General features: G+C 28.6%; 3 protein-coding genes across 9 annotated transcripts; 1 reads left to right on the top strand and 2 right to left on the bottom strand.

Moving 5' to 3' along the window:
• Positions 1 to 158: 158 nt before the first annotated feature.
• LOC118068759 (dynactin subunit 1-like) lies at positions 159 to 6,383 on the bottom strand. 5 transcript variants are annotated; one of them, XM_035086413.1, is made up of 14 exons: positions 6,119 to 6,286; positions 5,875 to 6,026; positions 5,700 to 5,732; positions 5,380 to 5,439; positions 4,928 to 5,072; positions 4,587 to 4,649; positions 3,981 to 4,145; positions 3,763 to 3,900; positions 3,447 to 3,686; positions 2,458 to 3,362; positions 1,947 to 2,374; positions 733 to 1,865; positions 512 to 661; positions 159 to 421 (listed from the first exon to the last, which is right to left on the bottom strand). In XM_035086413.1, exons 1-14 carry the CDS (start codon positions 6,284 to 6,286, stop codon positions 203 to 205), a joined length of 3,999 nt encoding a protein of 1,332 aa, XP_034942304.1. In that variant the 3' UTR covers positions 159 to 202. The 5 variants fall into 5 exon arrangements, with proteins under 5 accessions (XP_034942304.1, XP_034942306.1, XP_034942307.1 ...); XM_035086415.1 differs by lacking the exon at positions 4,587 to 4,649 and having other exon boundaries at positions 6,119 to 6,383; XM_035086414.1 differs by lacking the exon at positions 5,380 to 5,439 and having other exon boundaries at positions 203 to 421.
• Positions 6,384 to 6,798: 415 nt separating this feature from the next.
• On the top strand, positions 6,799 to 12,040 carry LOC118068761 (multiple inositol polyphosphate phosphatase 1-like). 3 transcript variants are annotated; one of them, XM_035086422.1, is made up of 9 exons: positions 6,799 to 7,039; positions 7,391 to 7,663; positions 7,750 to 7,881; positions 7,956 to 8,149; positions 8,214 to 8,330; positions 8,396 to 8,546; positions 8,608 to 8,818; positions 8,908 to 9,117; positions 11,628 to 12,040. In XM_035086422.1, the coding sequence occupies exons 2-9, from the start codon at positions 7,507 to 7,509 to the stop codon at positions 11,863 to 11,865; spliced, it is 1,410 nt and encodes a 469-aa protein (XP_034942313.1). In that variant the 5' UTR covers positions 6,799 to 7,039; positions 7,391 to 7,506; the 3' UTR covers positions 11,866 to 12,040. The 3 variants fall into 3 exon arrangements, with proteins under 3 accessions (XP_034942313.1, XP_034942314.1, XP_034942312.1); XM_035086423.1 differs by lacking the exon at positions 11,628 to 12,040 and adding an exon at positions 9,241 to 9,485; XM_035086421.1 differs by lacking the exons at positions 6,799 to 7,039; positions 7,391 to 7,663; positions 7,750 to 7,881; ... (3 more) ...; positions 8,608 to 8,818; positions 8,908 to 9,117 and adding an exon at positions 9,297 to 11,480 and having other exon boundaries at positions 11,628 to 11,733.
• Positions 12,041 to 12,149: 109 nt separating this feature from the next.
• On the bottom strand, positions 12,150 to 14,669 carry Polr3E (RNA polymerase III subunit E). Its single transcript, XM_035086424.1, has 7 exons — positions 14,433 to 14,669; positions 14,048 to 14,307; positions 13,759 to 13,952; positions 13,518 to 13,684; positions 13,232 to 13,436; positions 12,925 to 13,127; positions 12,150 to 12,838 (listed from the first exon to the last, which is right to left on the bottom strand). The coding sequence occupies exons 1-7, from the start codon at positions 14,478 to 14,480 to the stop codon at positions 12,410 to 12,412; spliced, it is 1,506 nt and encodes a 501-aa protein (XP_034942315.1). The 5' UTR covers positions 14,481 to 14,669; the 3' UTR covers positions 12,150 to 12,409.
• Between the last annotated feature and the right edge of the window lie 410 nt (positions 14,670 to 15,079).

Genomic DNA, 15,079 nt, shown 5'->3' with positions numbered 1-15,079 from the left:
TTGCATAATCTTCCCGTCATATTAAGTTACATTAATTCAATTTATTATCGACTTTTAGTTAAATGAATATATATATATTTTATCTATAAAATAATATTTAATTTTTTAAGCTTACTATTTTTATATGTAAGGAATATGAAAACGATAATTACTCATAATTAATTGCCAATAATATTTATAATAAAAAAATCAAAATGATTTATTAATAGCATAAAAGCGAGTGAACTTTTCGTAGATCATGAGTGTTTACATTAACAGTGTGTATTTGTGATTGTCCATTATGTGGAATATCAATTTGTGCTGTTAGAAGTCCGGATTTTTCTTTCATTGCTGAAGCCATTTCACGATTTGGAAATAGTGAAAAGTCTGTTGATGCTTTTCCACCAGCTGTTTTTCTTATCCTTATTTGATACAGTTGATTCTGAAAATCATTCAATTAATTGTTTAACGCATTTACGAAAGTGCTTTTTGTTTTATCAGTTAAAGAAGAGTATAATAATGTTTAACATACTATCAATTCTTGAGAACGTTGAGTCAAATCTCGAATCCTGATCTGTTGCTTGACTAATTCATACGCAGGAATGACTCTTTCGTTCTCTACAGATTTTAATCCACGAGTTAAATCAGGAACTGTTGAATACGCAATTATACCTTTCAAATCCTGTAAAATGAAATTTTAGATATAGTTATTGGAGGTTTTTTTAATTTAAATACACATAAATTCAATATTACCTTAAGTAATTGCAGTCGTTTTTCTTGTAAAGTTACAATATCAGAATCAACATTATTTTGATCAATTGAAACAGGTAATGGCTCTAATGAATTCAATTTATTTCTAAGAGTTTCAGAAGCATATTTACTCTTTAATCGATTTACATTAGCCAAAGCTTCCTTTAATATAGATATTTCTTGGACTAATAATTTATTATCAAAAGTAATTGGTATTCCAGCAAGTGAATTATTGCCATCACCACCGCTAGACAAACTCATAGCACTTTCTGACATTGGACCTGACAGTGGAGTACCAGCAGGAGTTGCTGCTTTTTTGCCAAGGGATTTTAGTTTTTCTTTCAATTGTCCTCTCTCTGTTTCTAAACTGTCAATGTCAGTTTGCAAGTGATCCATTGTTTCTTCAAATTCTTTTTCTTTTCGCTTTAATTGATTTTGTGCTTCATCTAATTTTCTTTTCAATTTTTCAACGGTCAGTTCATTTTCGTGCTGTTGATTAGCAAGTCGTTTTTCTGCTAATTCTTTTCGCAATATCATTTCTGAAAGTTCTTCTTGTTTTTCACGAAGTGTCAGTTTAATTTCTCGTATATCAACATCCCTTGTTTCTAGTTTTCGTGCAAGAATCTTAGTTTCCTCAAGTTCTTTTCGTGCTATTTGTGCACGTAATTGTATTGGACAAATAACTTCTTTGTTACCATCACCTGATGGCTGAATTTGAATTTGTCCAATGGCAATCTCATTTTCGCATTCTGCCATTTTTTGTGCTACTTCAGTTGCCATTTCTTGTAAAACAACTACACTTGCTTTCAAAGTAGCAACTGGTCCTAAATCATCTGTATCATAAATTTTTTCACTGGATATCGCAGCCATTTCTTTAAGTTTGTTTGCACTTAATCCAGTGTCTAAGTCTCCATTAGTAATAATAGTTTGAATAGCAGTTTTTAACAAATCTTGGAAAGTTTTTGTTATTTTAACTGCATGTTGATAAGTATTTATGAATTTTTCAGACCAATTTTTATCTAAACCAATATTTATTCTACTATTCGGACCTTGATCACGCGGCACTCGTCTTCTGGCTGTATTTAAATTTTGTTGAATCACTTCACAACTTGTTTCAATATGTTGACACACTAAACCTATTATGAGAAAAAATATTTAAAGTAAAAATATCAAAAAAATGAAAATAAAACTGATTGTATGATCAATAAAATATTTACCTATATCACCACTCATATCTCCATCTAAAAGAGTTTTTATTGCAATAGCTTGAGTCGTAATAGCATCACAAAAACTGCCAAGTGTTCTTGTTCCATTAATAACCATCCTGCATTGATTAGCCATAAAACTATCACCAAAAAGAACTGAAAGCATTGTTCCGAAATAAGCACAACATTTCTCAATAGCTTCCAGAGAAATGTTTTCATCGAGTTGATCTTTTTTAGCAAGATAAATTAAAGAATCTAAAGATTTTTCTTGAGCTGCCATTTCTGGATAAACTGCTCCAACTTTGAGTAATACTTCTGGTGTGCAAACTTGAAGTGTGGATTCAAAAGCTCCAAGTGCTGTTTGTAATGCAAACATATGACCACAAAGATGAGATCTAAATATATACTGTGCAATTGAATGGCCTTTAACCAAAGACGATCTATCAATAATAAAAAGAAAAATATAACATCAAAGTTTGAATATAGAAAATGTGAAATAATGTATTTTTCAAAGCTATCTTACCTGTCAACTTTATCGATTGCTTGATATTTGTCTCTCACTTGTGATATCAATATTTCAGTTTTTCGAATCATTCGTGGTATTAACAGAAGCGTCATAATAGCATCATGATCGCTTCCGCGTGCTAAGAATGCAGGTGGCATAAATGAAAGTAAATATTTTACATGAGAACGAGCTTCTTCTGCATCTAATCGTCGTAATTCAAGATCTACAGCTTTAGTTTGTGCACGAGTTTCAGCAAAAGTCTTTTGGAAGTCCAAAATTTCAGCGAGTTGTTGTTCCGCACCTCGAGTACCACTTTGTATTGATTCTGTTGATTGTACACGATTCTTCAACTCTTGCAGTTCTGTTTGTAAGTGACTAGTTAACTCTCGGAATTTAGCAATTGTCATTTCTCGATCTGCTAATGTCTCTAGTGCTGCATCTCGATGGCGTTCGGCATCACGAGTTTTACCAAGAGCAAGATCTAAATCTTCTCTTAACTCCAATTCTACCTCTTTCAATGATTCAACCAGCTGATCTGACGTATCTTGAAGAGCTTCAAGATCAGATACAGCTTCTTCTAATTCAGCAACACGTTCTTCAAGTGCCATTTTCTTCTCACTTAAAGCTTCTACCATTTCTTCAGCACCAAGAGCCGCATCAACTTGTTCTTGTAGATCAGCTATTTGATGACCCATTTCTTCTACTCTGGCAGATAATTTTTCTTTCGTTCTTCGCAATTCTAATATTTCTGACTTTTTCTGATCTAAATCTTTTTGAAGTTTCTGGTATTCGTGTTTTTCATGTGCCGATAAATCTCGCATTTTTACTAGAGTTTCACGAAGACGAATATTTTGCTGCTCTAATTGTTTTACTTCGTAAGTAGAAGGTCCTGTTCCATTACTACTAGTACCATCACTACCGAGCTAAATGACGTATGAATTGATTTTTTAAAAATATATACAAACAAGTTAAATTAAGTAAAATAAATAATTGAAATAATTATTTACCCTCTCTGACATTTCATTACGTAGAATTTCTAAATCAAGTGTTTTTTCTTCTAATTTTTCTTTTAATTGTTCTAATTCAAGTTGAAGAGTTTCCGCTTTCTCTTCAGCCATTTCTTTGTCAAGAGTTGCCATTTCAACTGTTTCAGCAAGATCTGCCATTTCTTCTTGATATGACCCTTTAGCAAGCTGCGCTTCACGTAGCTCTTGTTTTACTCTTTGAAGTTCTCGCTGGAGACTTGCCTTAATAGGATTATAACGTATGATAAATTATTCATTTCTCATGTTTATACATTTTAAGTTGAAAGATATTACTCACTTGACTTTCCATCACCTTTGATTTAAACTCTAATAGCTGGTCTAATTGAAGTTTGGTTTTTTCAAATTCCTTCATTTTTTCTTTGTCTTGCAGTCTTTTAGTTCGTAATAATTCAAGTTTCTCATTAAGATCCATTACCTAGTTATACAAGTTATATTTATTGAATACATTGATTTTTATAATTGATGACAAATAGTGAACAGGCTAATTATAAATACCTGTCCTTTCAAATTTTCATTCTCTTGAAGTAATTGCATATGATTAAGTTTTTCTTCAACATTACCACTAGCAGACACTGTGCCACTTGATGCTGATGATATTATTGAACCAGTCATGGATTGGCCAGGTACAAAATTTGGTTTTAAGGTTTCCACAAAACCAGTCTAAATCAATAACATGTAAACTATTAATATACATACTGGTTAACTTATCTTTTCAAGACAAAAATTTACAGTGTTACAGTAATTGATTGATGATATATTGATAATTTAATGATTGGAGAAAAATAAAATTAAAAAGTACTTGATGAAGTAAAAAAAATATTGATAATGAATTCACCCCTAAACATTGATGAAACGTGAATTGATAGTTCAAATGGTCCTTAATGCACTTTGCTTGGAAAATTATTAAAGAGGTCAGTTAGTCAAACTAGTCCTGTAGATTGAAAGGATAGTGTTGAATGAACATTCTGAATATTGAAATAGATAAAAGAATGACAATGAGCTAGCATGAATCAATTTGAATGTAATAATTATTAAATTATGTATTATACATAAATATGGCTGAACGAGTTTTAAGTATGAACAGTAATGATAGTTAATTACATTATTGCGATCGTCTTGGGCCTCGTACTTTTTGGCAGGAGACGAGCTCGTGCTAGGGGCTTTCTGAAACACGTATGTGTTATATTTATACATTTTTAAACGGATTTCATGCTTTAATGTGTACTTTTTATTGCTTTATGAATACCTTTATTACCTATAATTAGTAGGTAGATTGTAATAAAAATTTAAAAAGTTTTCATCAATGATATGTAAGCCCATTAATCAATTTTTTTTTTTAAAGGAAATATTACGTCTTGTCACAGTCTAGGTATTTTTTACAATACGAACAGGTGACAACAGTATAAAGAAAATAAAATAAAACAATTCGATGGTATTGTTACCTCCACAAAAGATGATCGTTTGACAGACATTGGAATAGGAATTCCTGATTCTCCGATATCTTTTCGGTCATGTTGTGATCCAGTAAGACTTTCAATACTTGGAGCACTCAATTGAGTTCGACTACCAGCTAATGAAAGTCTCGAACTGTAATGAAAAATGCAAATTTACAAATTATTTAATGTTTATAAACTGGTAATACATAATTGAATAAAAGATAAATTCATAAAACAAACAAAACAAAATTTGAATCAATTATAGAATTCAACTTTTTAAAATATACCGCAAGTGCCTAATCATCTGTGAGTTATTCATTGAGTACTAGATATTCAAATGTAAAATCGCTTTTTAAAGCTGTAAAATTGATTGCAACTAATAATATTTTGTGGTGTTCTTGAGTGTTCTATTGAAACAGAAAGCACAGTTGAAATGCAATTTCAAGAAGTTTTCTTACCCGGTTATTTTTTCAGTATGTTGTTGAATAACTTGCGCAGTAGATGTTTTTCTTTTGATGCTTTTTTGAGCAGCAATTATACCATTAAAATATGACCATGTTAAAGAGTAATTATTTTAAATATTTTGGGCAGTGTGTGATGAAAAATATGTCAATCGAATGTCAATGAATAGACAATATTCATAATGATAATAATGGCAAAATGATTTTCTTGTCAAATACTTATTATTTGAAATACAATAAATGTAATTTTTTCAATGAAATAATACTATCATCGTCTTAATATTTATATGAGTTAATTTAGGAGTAATAATACTTACGATGTTGGCTCATTTCTCCTGCGTAAGCTTGTACTTATATGAAATTATTCCGTTAGATTTGAGATCAATACAATAATTACAAGTTTACCAAGTGATCGAATAATCATATTGGAAAAAATGTTCTCCCATGAAATGATTGCAAATTATTACGAAATTTGAATATATTAAATTTTACCTAGTTAAACGACTTCTAGCCCTTGCTGCACCAGCATCATCAGAACCGGTATTATTTCCACCTCCAGGACTTGTTGGATCAACCTTGTTTCCTGTGTCATCAATGATGATGATTTGACTCTGCCTAACGAACATTCCATGATTTTCCGCACACTAAAACGAGAAAAATAACATGCTCAATTTCAACTTTGAATCGAATCGATAATGATTTATAAAAATTTCAATTGTTAATGCATAATTTAAACCTTAAAATATGTTTGTCCTTTAATTGTTCCATTATTTTTGCCTTTTGGTTCATCTAAAATTACTCCAATCCATTTTCCTGATGCAAAAGTTGGATGTCCAATATATGCTATGTATCCTAAACAATCTTTTCCAGTGATTTCTACTCTTGCACCAACTTTACACGACATTATTTTATTAATTTGAGAATAATTTTGACACTTCTACTCGTTGTGTTAATATATTTGTAGTGATACCAAAAAGAAATCTACAAATTGACAACCATTATACGACAGTAGTGCCAGAAAATACTGCCTTACCCAGTGGCGTACAATTTTTTAGTTTGTACTCTGGCATACAGATGGCTCTACTATGAATAATAAAAGGCGGCAGTTGATAATTAATGATCGAACTCTGTCGATAAAAGCAGCTTTGAATATGTTTTGGCGCTAATAATAAATTAAATTAAAAGTTAACAATACTCATGACACAGATTTGGTCACTTTCTAATAAATTAAATTGACAGGTAAAGTCAAAACTAAAACTTTAAATGAATAAACAAAAGAAACATAGTTACATTCTAGAGAACTAATAACGAGGTATGACATATTTATTAAAAGAAACAGAGCAAGATCTTTTGCAATTATCATCATCTATTCATACATGTGTATGTATCTGAAGTATATGTAATTGTAAATTCCAGTCAGTAGGTGTGACTGAAAATATTTCCTCTCATGTGAATGACAACGACATCACCATATCCGTTGTAGAGATAAAAGTTTTATGGGGTTTATTATTAACTAAAAAACACTAAATAAATTTTTTGGTATAAAATTAAATCATTAATAATAAAAATTTATCAATAACAATAATTCTAAATAATTAGAATCATTTAAATCACAAGAATATTCCATCAATTAATGTCAGAAGAGATGAAGCAAGAGGTGAATCATTTTTATTTATATTTATGTATTAATACTACATACAATTAAAAAATCTTTTCCTTTAGAATTATCAAAATTGTTAAACTATTAGTTTCTTTTTTTTTAAATAATAAAAATTCTTATAAGAATAATCGAATTCTACCAGCAATTACTTAAAGCTAAATTTACTCAGTTCGACCTTCAATTTTGACAACCTTTCGATCAACAAAACGAAATCGTGTGTAGAAAATTACCACATATTTATTATTTATCTGACAATCGAAGGATAAAAAAGTTGCTCATTGCATAGTAGTTTTCCATTTCATTCCAACTTAAAATTTTCCACTTATCAAATTTTTTGTTTCTTTTCAGACATTACTCAATAATTGATGAAAATTCTACCTATGTAGTAATAAATAAAATAGAAAAAGTGCAATATACATTTAAATATTTGATTAATATTTTTAATAAATTTACAATTTAACAAGATGTATTTTGTAATTTTATTATTAGTGTTTTTTATAAACAAATCATGGACTCGAGATGTTGATTATTGTTATGTTAGCGAAGATGATCCATATCTTTTTATGGGCTCTAAAACTTCTTATACTTTTGTTGGTGGAAATATACGACCTTCATTATCAAGTAAAATAATATTTACATAATTATTTTCTGATAGAATTTTTTCTGATGATAATTTTTTTAAAAATAGTGTATGTTTTTTCAAACAGATTGTCAACCTTTACAAATCTGGGGAATAATCCGACACGGAGCTTATTATCCTGGAATAGAAAAAATGACTAAATTGCAAACTTTAATGAGACTTCGTGATCAAATAATACAAAAACATACGGAAAGAAAAGGTTTATTTTTTTACATACAAAAACTAAAAGTAATATTTCAATATTTATTTATTGAATTTAAATAAATATTTCAGATAGTCGCTTGTGTAATGAGGATTTAGAAAATTTACAATCTTGGTCACCAGATCAAAATTTAAAAGAAGACAATGCTAATCATATAAACAATCAAGGTATCGAAGATTCAAAATTACTAGCACGACGACTTCAATATAGTTTTCCAGAACTTCTTCAACCACAGTTTTATGATATTACATCACAAAATTATATGGTATTTGATGTTTAATAATACATTGATATTTTAAGTTTGATATGTAAACGTATTTATATTTAAGTTTAGAAGTACTGGAAGTCCTCGTACGCAAGCAACCCTTAATTCATTTGTTGAAGGATTATTTGGAGATAGAAATGCTTTGAGAAATTTGGAATTTCTAAATGAGCCATTTATAAAGGTATAAAAATTGCTTTAAGGATAGTGAAAGAATGAATAGATATTTACCATGAATTTATATTATAGTCATTGAAAAATTGCTCTGTTTGGTTGAATGGTGATGACGTTGATCCCAACTTGTTAGAAGAAAGAGTAAAATTTACTACAAGTTTTGAATTCATAAATCTTATTCAAAATGTCAGTCATAGATTGGGATTTAAATATAATTTATCATCAGGTACAATTACATATTTTCATTGAAAAAGTGATTTTTATGAAAAAATTTTTTATAAATGTAGAAGCTATCTACATGATGTATGACATGTGTCGGTTTGATAAGTCATGGGCAGTGAATAAAATATCTCCATGGTGTGCCGTTTTCAATAAAGAAGAACTTAAAGTTTTAGAATATTCTGAGGATATAGATTATTATTACAGAGCTGGATATGGCCGTAATGTTAATGATCAGCTTGGGTGTATTCCTTTGCAAAATATGTTTCAACATTTTAAGTATGTTAGATTTCATTTTCTTAAATTTTAATTTTTATTAATAATAACGATATAATATTAATTAAATGTAAATGTATTTTTTTTATTAGGAAAATTGAACGTGGAGAAACTGATGGACAGCCAAAAGGAATTTTTCATTTCACAAATTCCATGACATTTTTAAGTTTACTTCATGCATTAGAAATTGGTAAAGATAATGATAAACTTCTTGCGTCTAATTACAAATATATGTCCAAACGTCAGTGGAGGACATCATTCTTAGATCCATTAAATGCAAATTTCATTGCAATATTTTACAAGTAAGTATATTTTCTCAAGTAAGTTTAGATAATTATTCACATAAATGCTTTCTTCAATTAATTTAATGGTTTCGTGACCTTGCAAAAAATCGAAGGAAAGTAAAAAATTCTATTACTTTGTAGGATAATATTTTATCTTTTCATCATGAAATAAAAACAAAAGTAGATCATAATGATAATATCTACTTTAACCATTTGCTCGATAGACAATAAATTTTTTTTTCGATAAATGCGATGACATAAAAGAATAATAGTTCTTTCATAGACATTGATAAAAATTTAGTACCTCATGATTGACTAAGATATGTAAAAAGTGATAATACATTATCAGATTAATATAAGTTGTAAAACAGGCTGCAAGATACTTTTATACTTTGTTTCATACGTTTTTAATTCAAAGGGAATGTATATAAAAAATTTTCACTCATTCAAAATTTAAGGAAGTAATATTTACTTATAAGTAAAATAAATATTACGATTTTTAGTGTTTATTATGGCTAAAATGTTTAATGTGGTGATTATATGTGTAATTAGTTTTTCTGGATTATCAGATTCTCAATATAGAAGGATTGATTGGCTTCATAATTTATGCCATTATATTATTGATAATAGTACTGATGAATATCAAGTAGCAGTAATTACAGCTGAAAATCAAAGAAAATTAGCGAATGATCCACGAATAATGTACCTTATTAAATTCATTATGCAACATCGTCCGATTCTCCATTTAAATATTGATTTTGCATCCGAAAAAAATGAAGAAGATTCATATAAATTGTCTACTACTGCATCAACATTTTTCATGTATATTGGTGATACTCAGCACATTTATGTTACTCTGATAGAGAGAATTTTAGATACTTTAAAAGATCTATCAGAACTCAAAACTATAATGAAATATTTACTTATATTTTTTTCTTCAGAATCTAATTTTGATTTTGACATAATTTTTCAATATTCTTGGAAGAAACAAATAGTTGATTTTACTATTTTAGAAATACCTCGATGTGATCAATCAAAAGAAAACAAAATGCTTGAAACTTGTATTTCTAATGAAATAATCATTCGTCACTTTAATCCATTTTTAAATTTATCTACTCAGGAGTTTTATTCTCCAAAAAGTCAATGGTTTCCTAATGTAATGACTAATTTACATGGTTATCCAATAAAAGTTGGTGTCTTTCATAGTCCACCATTCTCTATGGTAAAATGGAAAGATAATCTTGAAGTAGAATCAGCATCGGGGGCTGATATTACTTTGACTCGACATTTGGCAAAGAAAATGAATTTTACAATAAAGTTTCTACCACGAATGATTGAATTTCATACTGCAAATAACAGTTTAAAACAGTTATTCGGTTTATTAAACTTTTACAAAGTTGATATTTTAGCTCGTGTGACTCCACATTATACTGAAGATCTGGAGGAAGATGCTATCAGATCAGCTCCAATACTTTTAGATGATTTCTGTGCTTTAGTACCGAAAAAATTAGAAGTACGTATTCCATTTTCATGGGAAGCTTTTGAAGGAATATTAATAAGCATTGCTATCATATGCTTCTTTTGGATACCCGCTTTATTACTTAGATTTGATAAAAGACGTTGGAGTGTTTTTGTTATTTTACGAGTACTCTTCGGTATACCTGTTTATGGTAGTCCATTAATCATTTCTCAAAGAATGTTTTATGCAATTTTACTGCTTATTTCATTAACATATTCTGCCAATATTTATGGATCATTAACTCGTGTCAGTATTGATACTGACAGTGAAGTTGAGTATCGTACATTTGATGATCTTGCTAAGTCACCATTTACTTTTGTTATCCCACGATATCTTTATGAAAAGACATTTAGTGACAAAAAAGAACTTCTTTTATTGAAGAACAAAACCATCAACTATATTGAAGCATGGAAATGCCCATTTCATGCTCAACAATATAAAAATGTTTCTTGTTTAATAAGTAGATATGAAGCAATCATTTTTATGAATTATAAACATCTTAATAGTAAAACAGATGGCCTAAAATTAACTAATTTATGTTTTTGGAGTGACGCTTATTCTTTTCTTTTACGAAGAGATTCACCATTACGAAGATCTATGAAACATATCTTTTTATTTTTCACTGAAGCAGGATTAATTAAAAAATGGTACAAAGATGATATAATTGATATGGAAATTGCCAAAGATGAAGACGAAAATGCATTTTTTATCCCACGTGGTGTTTTAATTGATCAACTATTAGCTGTTTTACTCATTGGATATGTTACATCAATTATTGTTTTTATTGGAGAAATTTTATTTCAATCAATTACAATATCGTTTCATAAAATTATTTTAAAAATAAAGAAGTCATAATACTGTGGTAAATTTGCTGATAAAACAATTATTTGTTTAAAGGTTTTTTTTAGTTATTAATTATAAATATAAAAAAAAGTAGTTAAACTTTAACTCATAAGTTTTGAAATAAACCTATTAATAATTATACTGTTTTTTTTCACATTTATCACAGATGCGTGAATGAAGAATCACCCAATAAGATAATGTTTTACCTACAAGAAAAACCAGTAACTTATGATGGCTGTAAAGTAGGACTTTGTGATTGGGAATATTTAAAAAATAAACTTGGTTCCACTGTTGAAGAATGTAATGTAGATTTTTGTGAAGAAGCAAGGGCATCTGCTTCCAAAAACATCATAACTTCATTAACAATATTATTTATATTGTTTAAATTAATATTAATGATGTAAATTATCAACTATTATGTTATGTATATTTCTAATGGTTGATGTTATTGAGTAGTTACTAAATAATCCGTCCATTTGTTGTTTACTTTTTCTAATTTAATTGTTAGATTTTTTAGAGTCTATACATGAAAAATGATTCCTAAATGTTTTAATGCTGATAAAATTTTTTTATTTCTATTTACAATTCTTGTAGTTACATAATAAAAAATAAAATAATAATTAATCTTAATAAAAAAAATTTTCTTTTTAATTTATTTAGATAAATAATAATAAAATAATTAATATTTAAAGTTTCTTATTATTATGTAATGGCCATCGCTTGAAGGCCTTCAGCCATTTAGAGTTTATTTGATGAATTTTTCACTTTTCATCTATAAAATCTATTATATTACTTAATATAATTAATTAACTTAATATTATTTATATTGGTATATCGTAATTTTTTTTAAACTAATAAATAATCTTACGAATTTTACCGCTGCAATTCATTATTATAATTCAATAGCAACTTATTTTCAAAATATATTATAATTTTCTATGCCTTTGGTCATGTATTTTCAGACACTTTACGTGATCTGTTACTTTTTTTAATTTTTATAGGCTCACCTGTACTCTCATCAGACACTGAGGAATCTCTTAATGTTTTTCTTCCTCGTCCAACATTTCTTTCTTCGTTTTCTGACCCAATTGATTCCCGATTAGACTTTCGTCTTTGTCGTTGAGGTGGATGATTTTGCGTTTCAATAACATCTTTCAAATGTTTACGTTTTGCTTCCCAAAACATTTCTTGCCTCTGAGCTATTTCTGGATGACGCGTAGCAAAATCAGGAGTAGGCGGTATAATTAATTGCCACCCTTTTTTTTGTTTATGTCGAGCTAAATTTTCAAATATTTCTTTAATTTCTTCCGGTGGTAATTTTATTACTGTAGATATTTTTTTTCTATCAACAAATTCATTTTCCGTGAATGACAATAACTGTAAGAAAATAATAGCATATGTAATGAAGTTTAAAATACTTTTTTTAGTCAAGTATTTACTAGTTGATAATAAATTTTACTTACAATATAATCTCTTGCTCTACACATAAGTTCAGAAGAAATTCCACTGTGAGATGATGTACTGTCTTTTGGGTAAAGAAGTTCACTATTCACGATCCAATTTCCTTGAACGAGAACAGCTACTTGTTGCAGGTATTTTAAAATAGCTCCAGTTTCATGATCCGAACTTATTATTGATCTTAGTTGCGTGAAAGACATCACTTTTGCTGTAAAATGAACTCAATTATTGTAACAGTACTTTAATGACGTGACTACACTTTCCAATAAAAAAAATCATAATAATTATTGAACTAATATAATTGATCTTTACCGTCTTTCATAATAATCCGAACTTGATCCAGCAATGGAAGTGTGCGAATGTAATTGAGAGAAGTTCCATGGATTGGTATATTAGATTTGGAATGTTCATCTGATTTCACAACAGGAGCTAATAGTTTCAAATATTCTTTACAAGAAAGTCTTAAATTATTTGCAGACGTTTCATTGGAAGAACAAAACATTTCTAATCGTGTCAGCTGAAAAAATTTTCATATTAATAATCAAATAATTTAATGATTATTCACTGACAAAATTTATTTAATAAAATTATTAAAAACCTCTGCTTGACTGCTTTGAGCATTTCTATATTCAGTATTAATCCATTGCTCTTCAGAAATTTTCTTAGCATGTTGTTGAAATGATTGTTCTTGTTTTTTCTTCGTTATTTCAGATTTTTGTCGAGCAAACTTGACATTAACTTGTTTAACTTCCTCCTCTTCAGTCTCTATTAAAATAAATCATGTATTAATAAAAATAATTAGTGAAAAAGCTGCCTTAAAATATTATTTATTCAAGTACCATGACTATTCTTTTTCTCTGCTTCTTCTTTAGTTTTACTTGAGTCATCTAGATAGTCAAATTGAGGTTTTAACTGTAAAATACTTTTTAATGGTGTAATATGCAATTCTCCGTCTTGATATACACCTATTGAATAATGTTGACAATCTGGCACAGCCCTTGATGATTGTAGTATAGTTTTATCCATTATGTTACTAAAATATAATTCAATTAGAATTATGATCTTTTGTATTTATATAATTTTTTTTTTGTTAAAATAATGTATACTTAATTTACTATGTGCACATACCTTTCAAATATACGATTTTCGTTGTCATCTTCAAATTTATCAATAGGTCCATCAGCATTTAGAGCAATTTGTTGACCTTTCTTCTTATCATAATTGATACTGTTATGGTCTATAGCTACTTCAATTCTCACTTCTTGGTTTTCAGGTTTTATAGATGATTTAAGGAATTTTTCATTATCATAACCTTTAGATGCTGGTTTTATAGGATATTGGAATATAAATAACTTTTCGGCAAGATTTTTGGATAAAAATACTGGAATCTATATTATTAAACAAATTAAAATATATTCAAACATTGAAAAACATTTATTAATAATAATCAGAATTAATATAACTGAGAATAAACATTGTAAATAGTTTACTAGTAGATGATGATAATATTTACCTCTTTTATAACAGGATCATCATTATTTTCCTTCATTTTTGAACTCATTATTATAATGAATTATTTATTATAATGAAAATTAAAATTGTTTTTAAAAGTATCCGCTTAATTATAGTATATTTATACTGTTTAAAATTTGTGCATTCATCTGTATATATCTACGAATGATTACACATGTATTAACTGTGTACTTCTGGAAGTTATTCACATGCCGAAAGAAAAGAAAGTAATCGGAGCATAAAATATACAGATGTAGACAACTCCGTTCATGAAGAATATAGACATAGAATATAGTCTATATTCTTCATGACTCCGTTCATTGAATTGATCACGTGAGAAGAAAGTTGGTACGCCTGCTTTAAAATTCAGTAGAAGTACAGTACCGGACATAAATGCTGTGTAATTTTCTATAGGACGGTATAGGGAAATCGCCTGTATAACCCTTAAAAAATTGAACAGCATTTATGTCCGGTACTGTACAGTCTGGCGCAAGCGAATCCAAATTGATGCTGAAATACATTGAATACGTACTGAGTTTTGAATGGACTAGTTGAAACATGGCTGCTAATGTCAATTCAAGTTGCCAGACATTGTTGTTCGTTGTTGTTTCCTCCAACCAGAGAGAAGGCTTCTTCTCTCTGCTCCAA

This window comes from Chelonus insularis, unplaced genomic scaffold (genome assembly GCF_013357705.1).
Source record: "Chelonus insularis isolate UGA/USDA-ARS -01 unplaced genomic scaffold, ASM1335770v1 contig_401_pilon, whole genome shotgun sequence".
Classification (NCBI taxonomy): Eukaryota; Metazoa; Arthropoda; class Insecta; order Hymenoptera; family Braconidae; genus Chelonus; species Chelonus insularis.
This window is presented reverse-complemented; position numbering and strand designations above follow the sequence as displayed.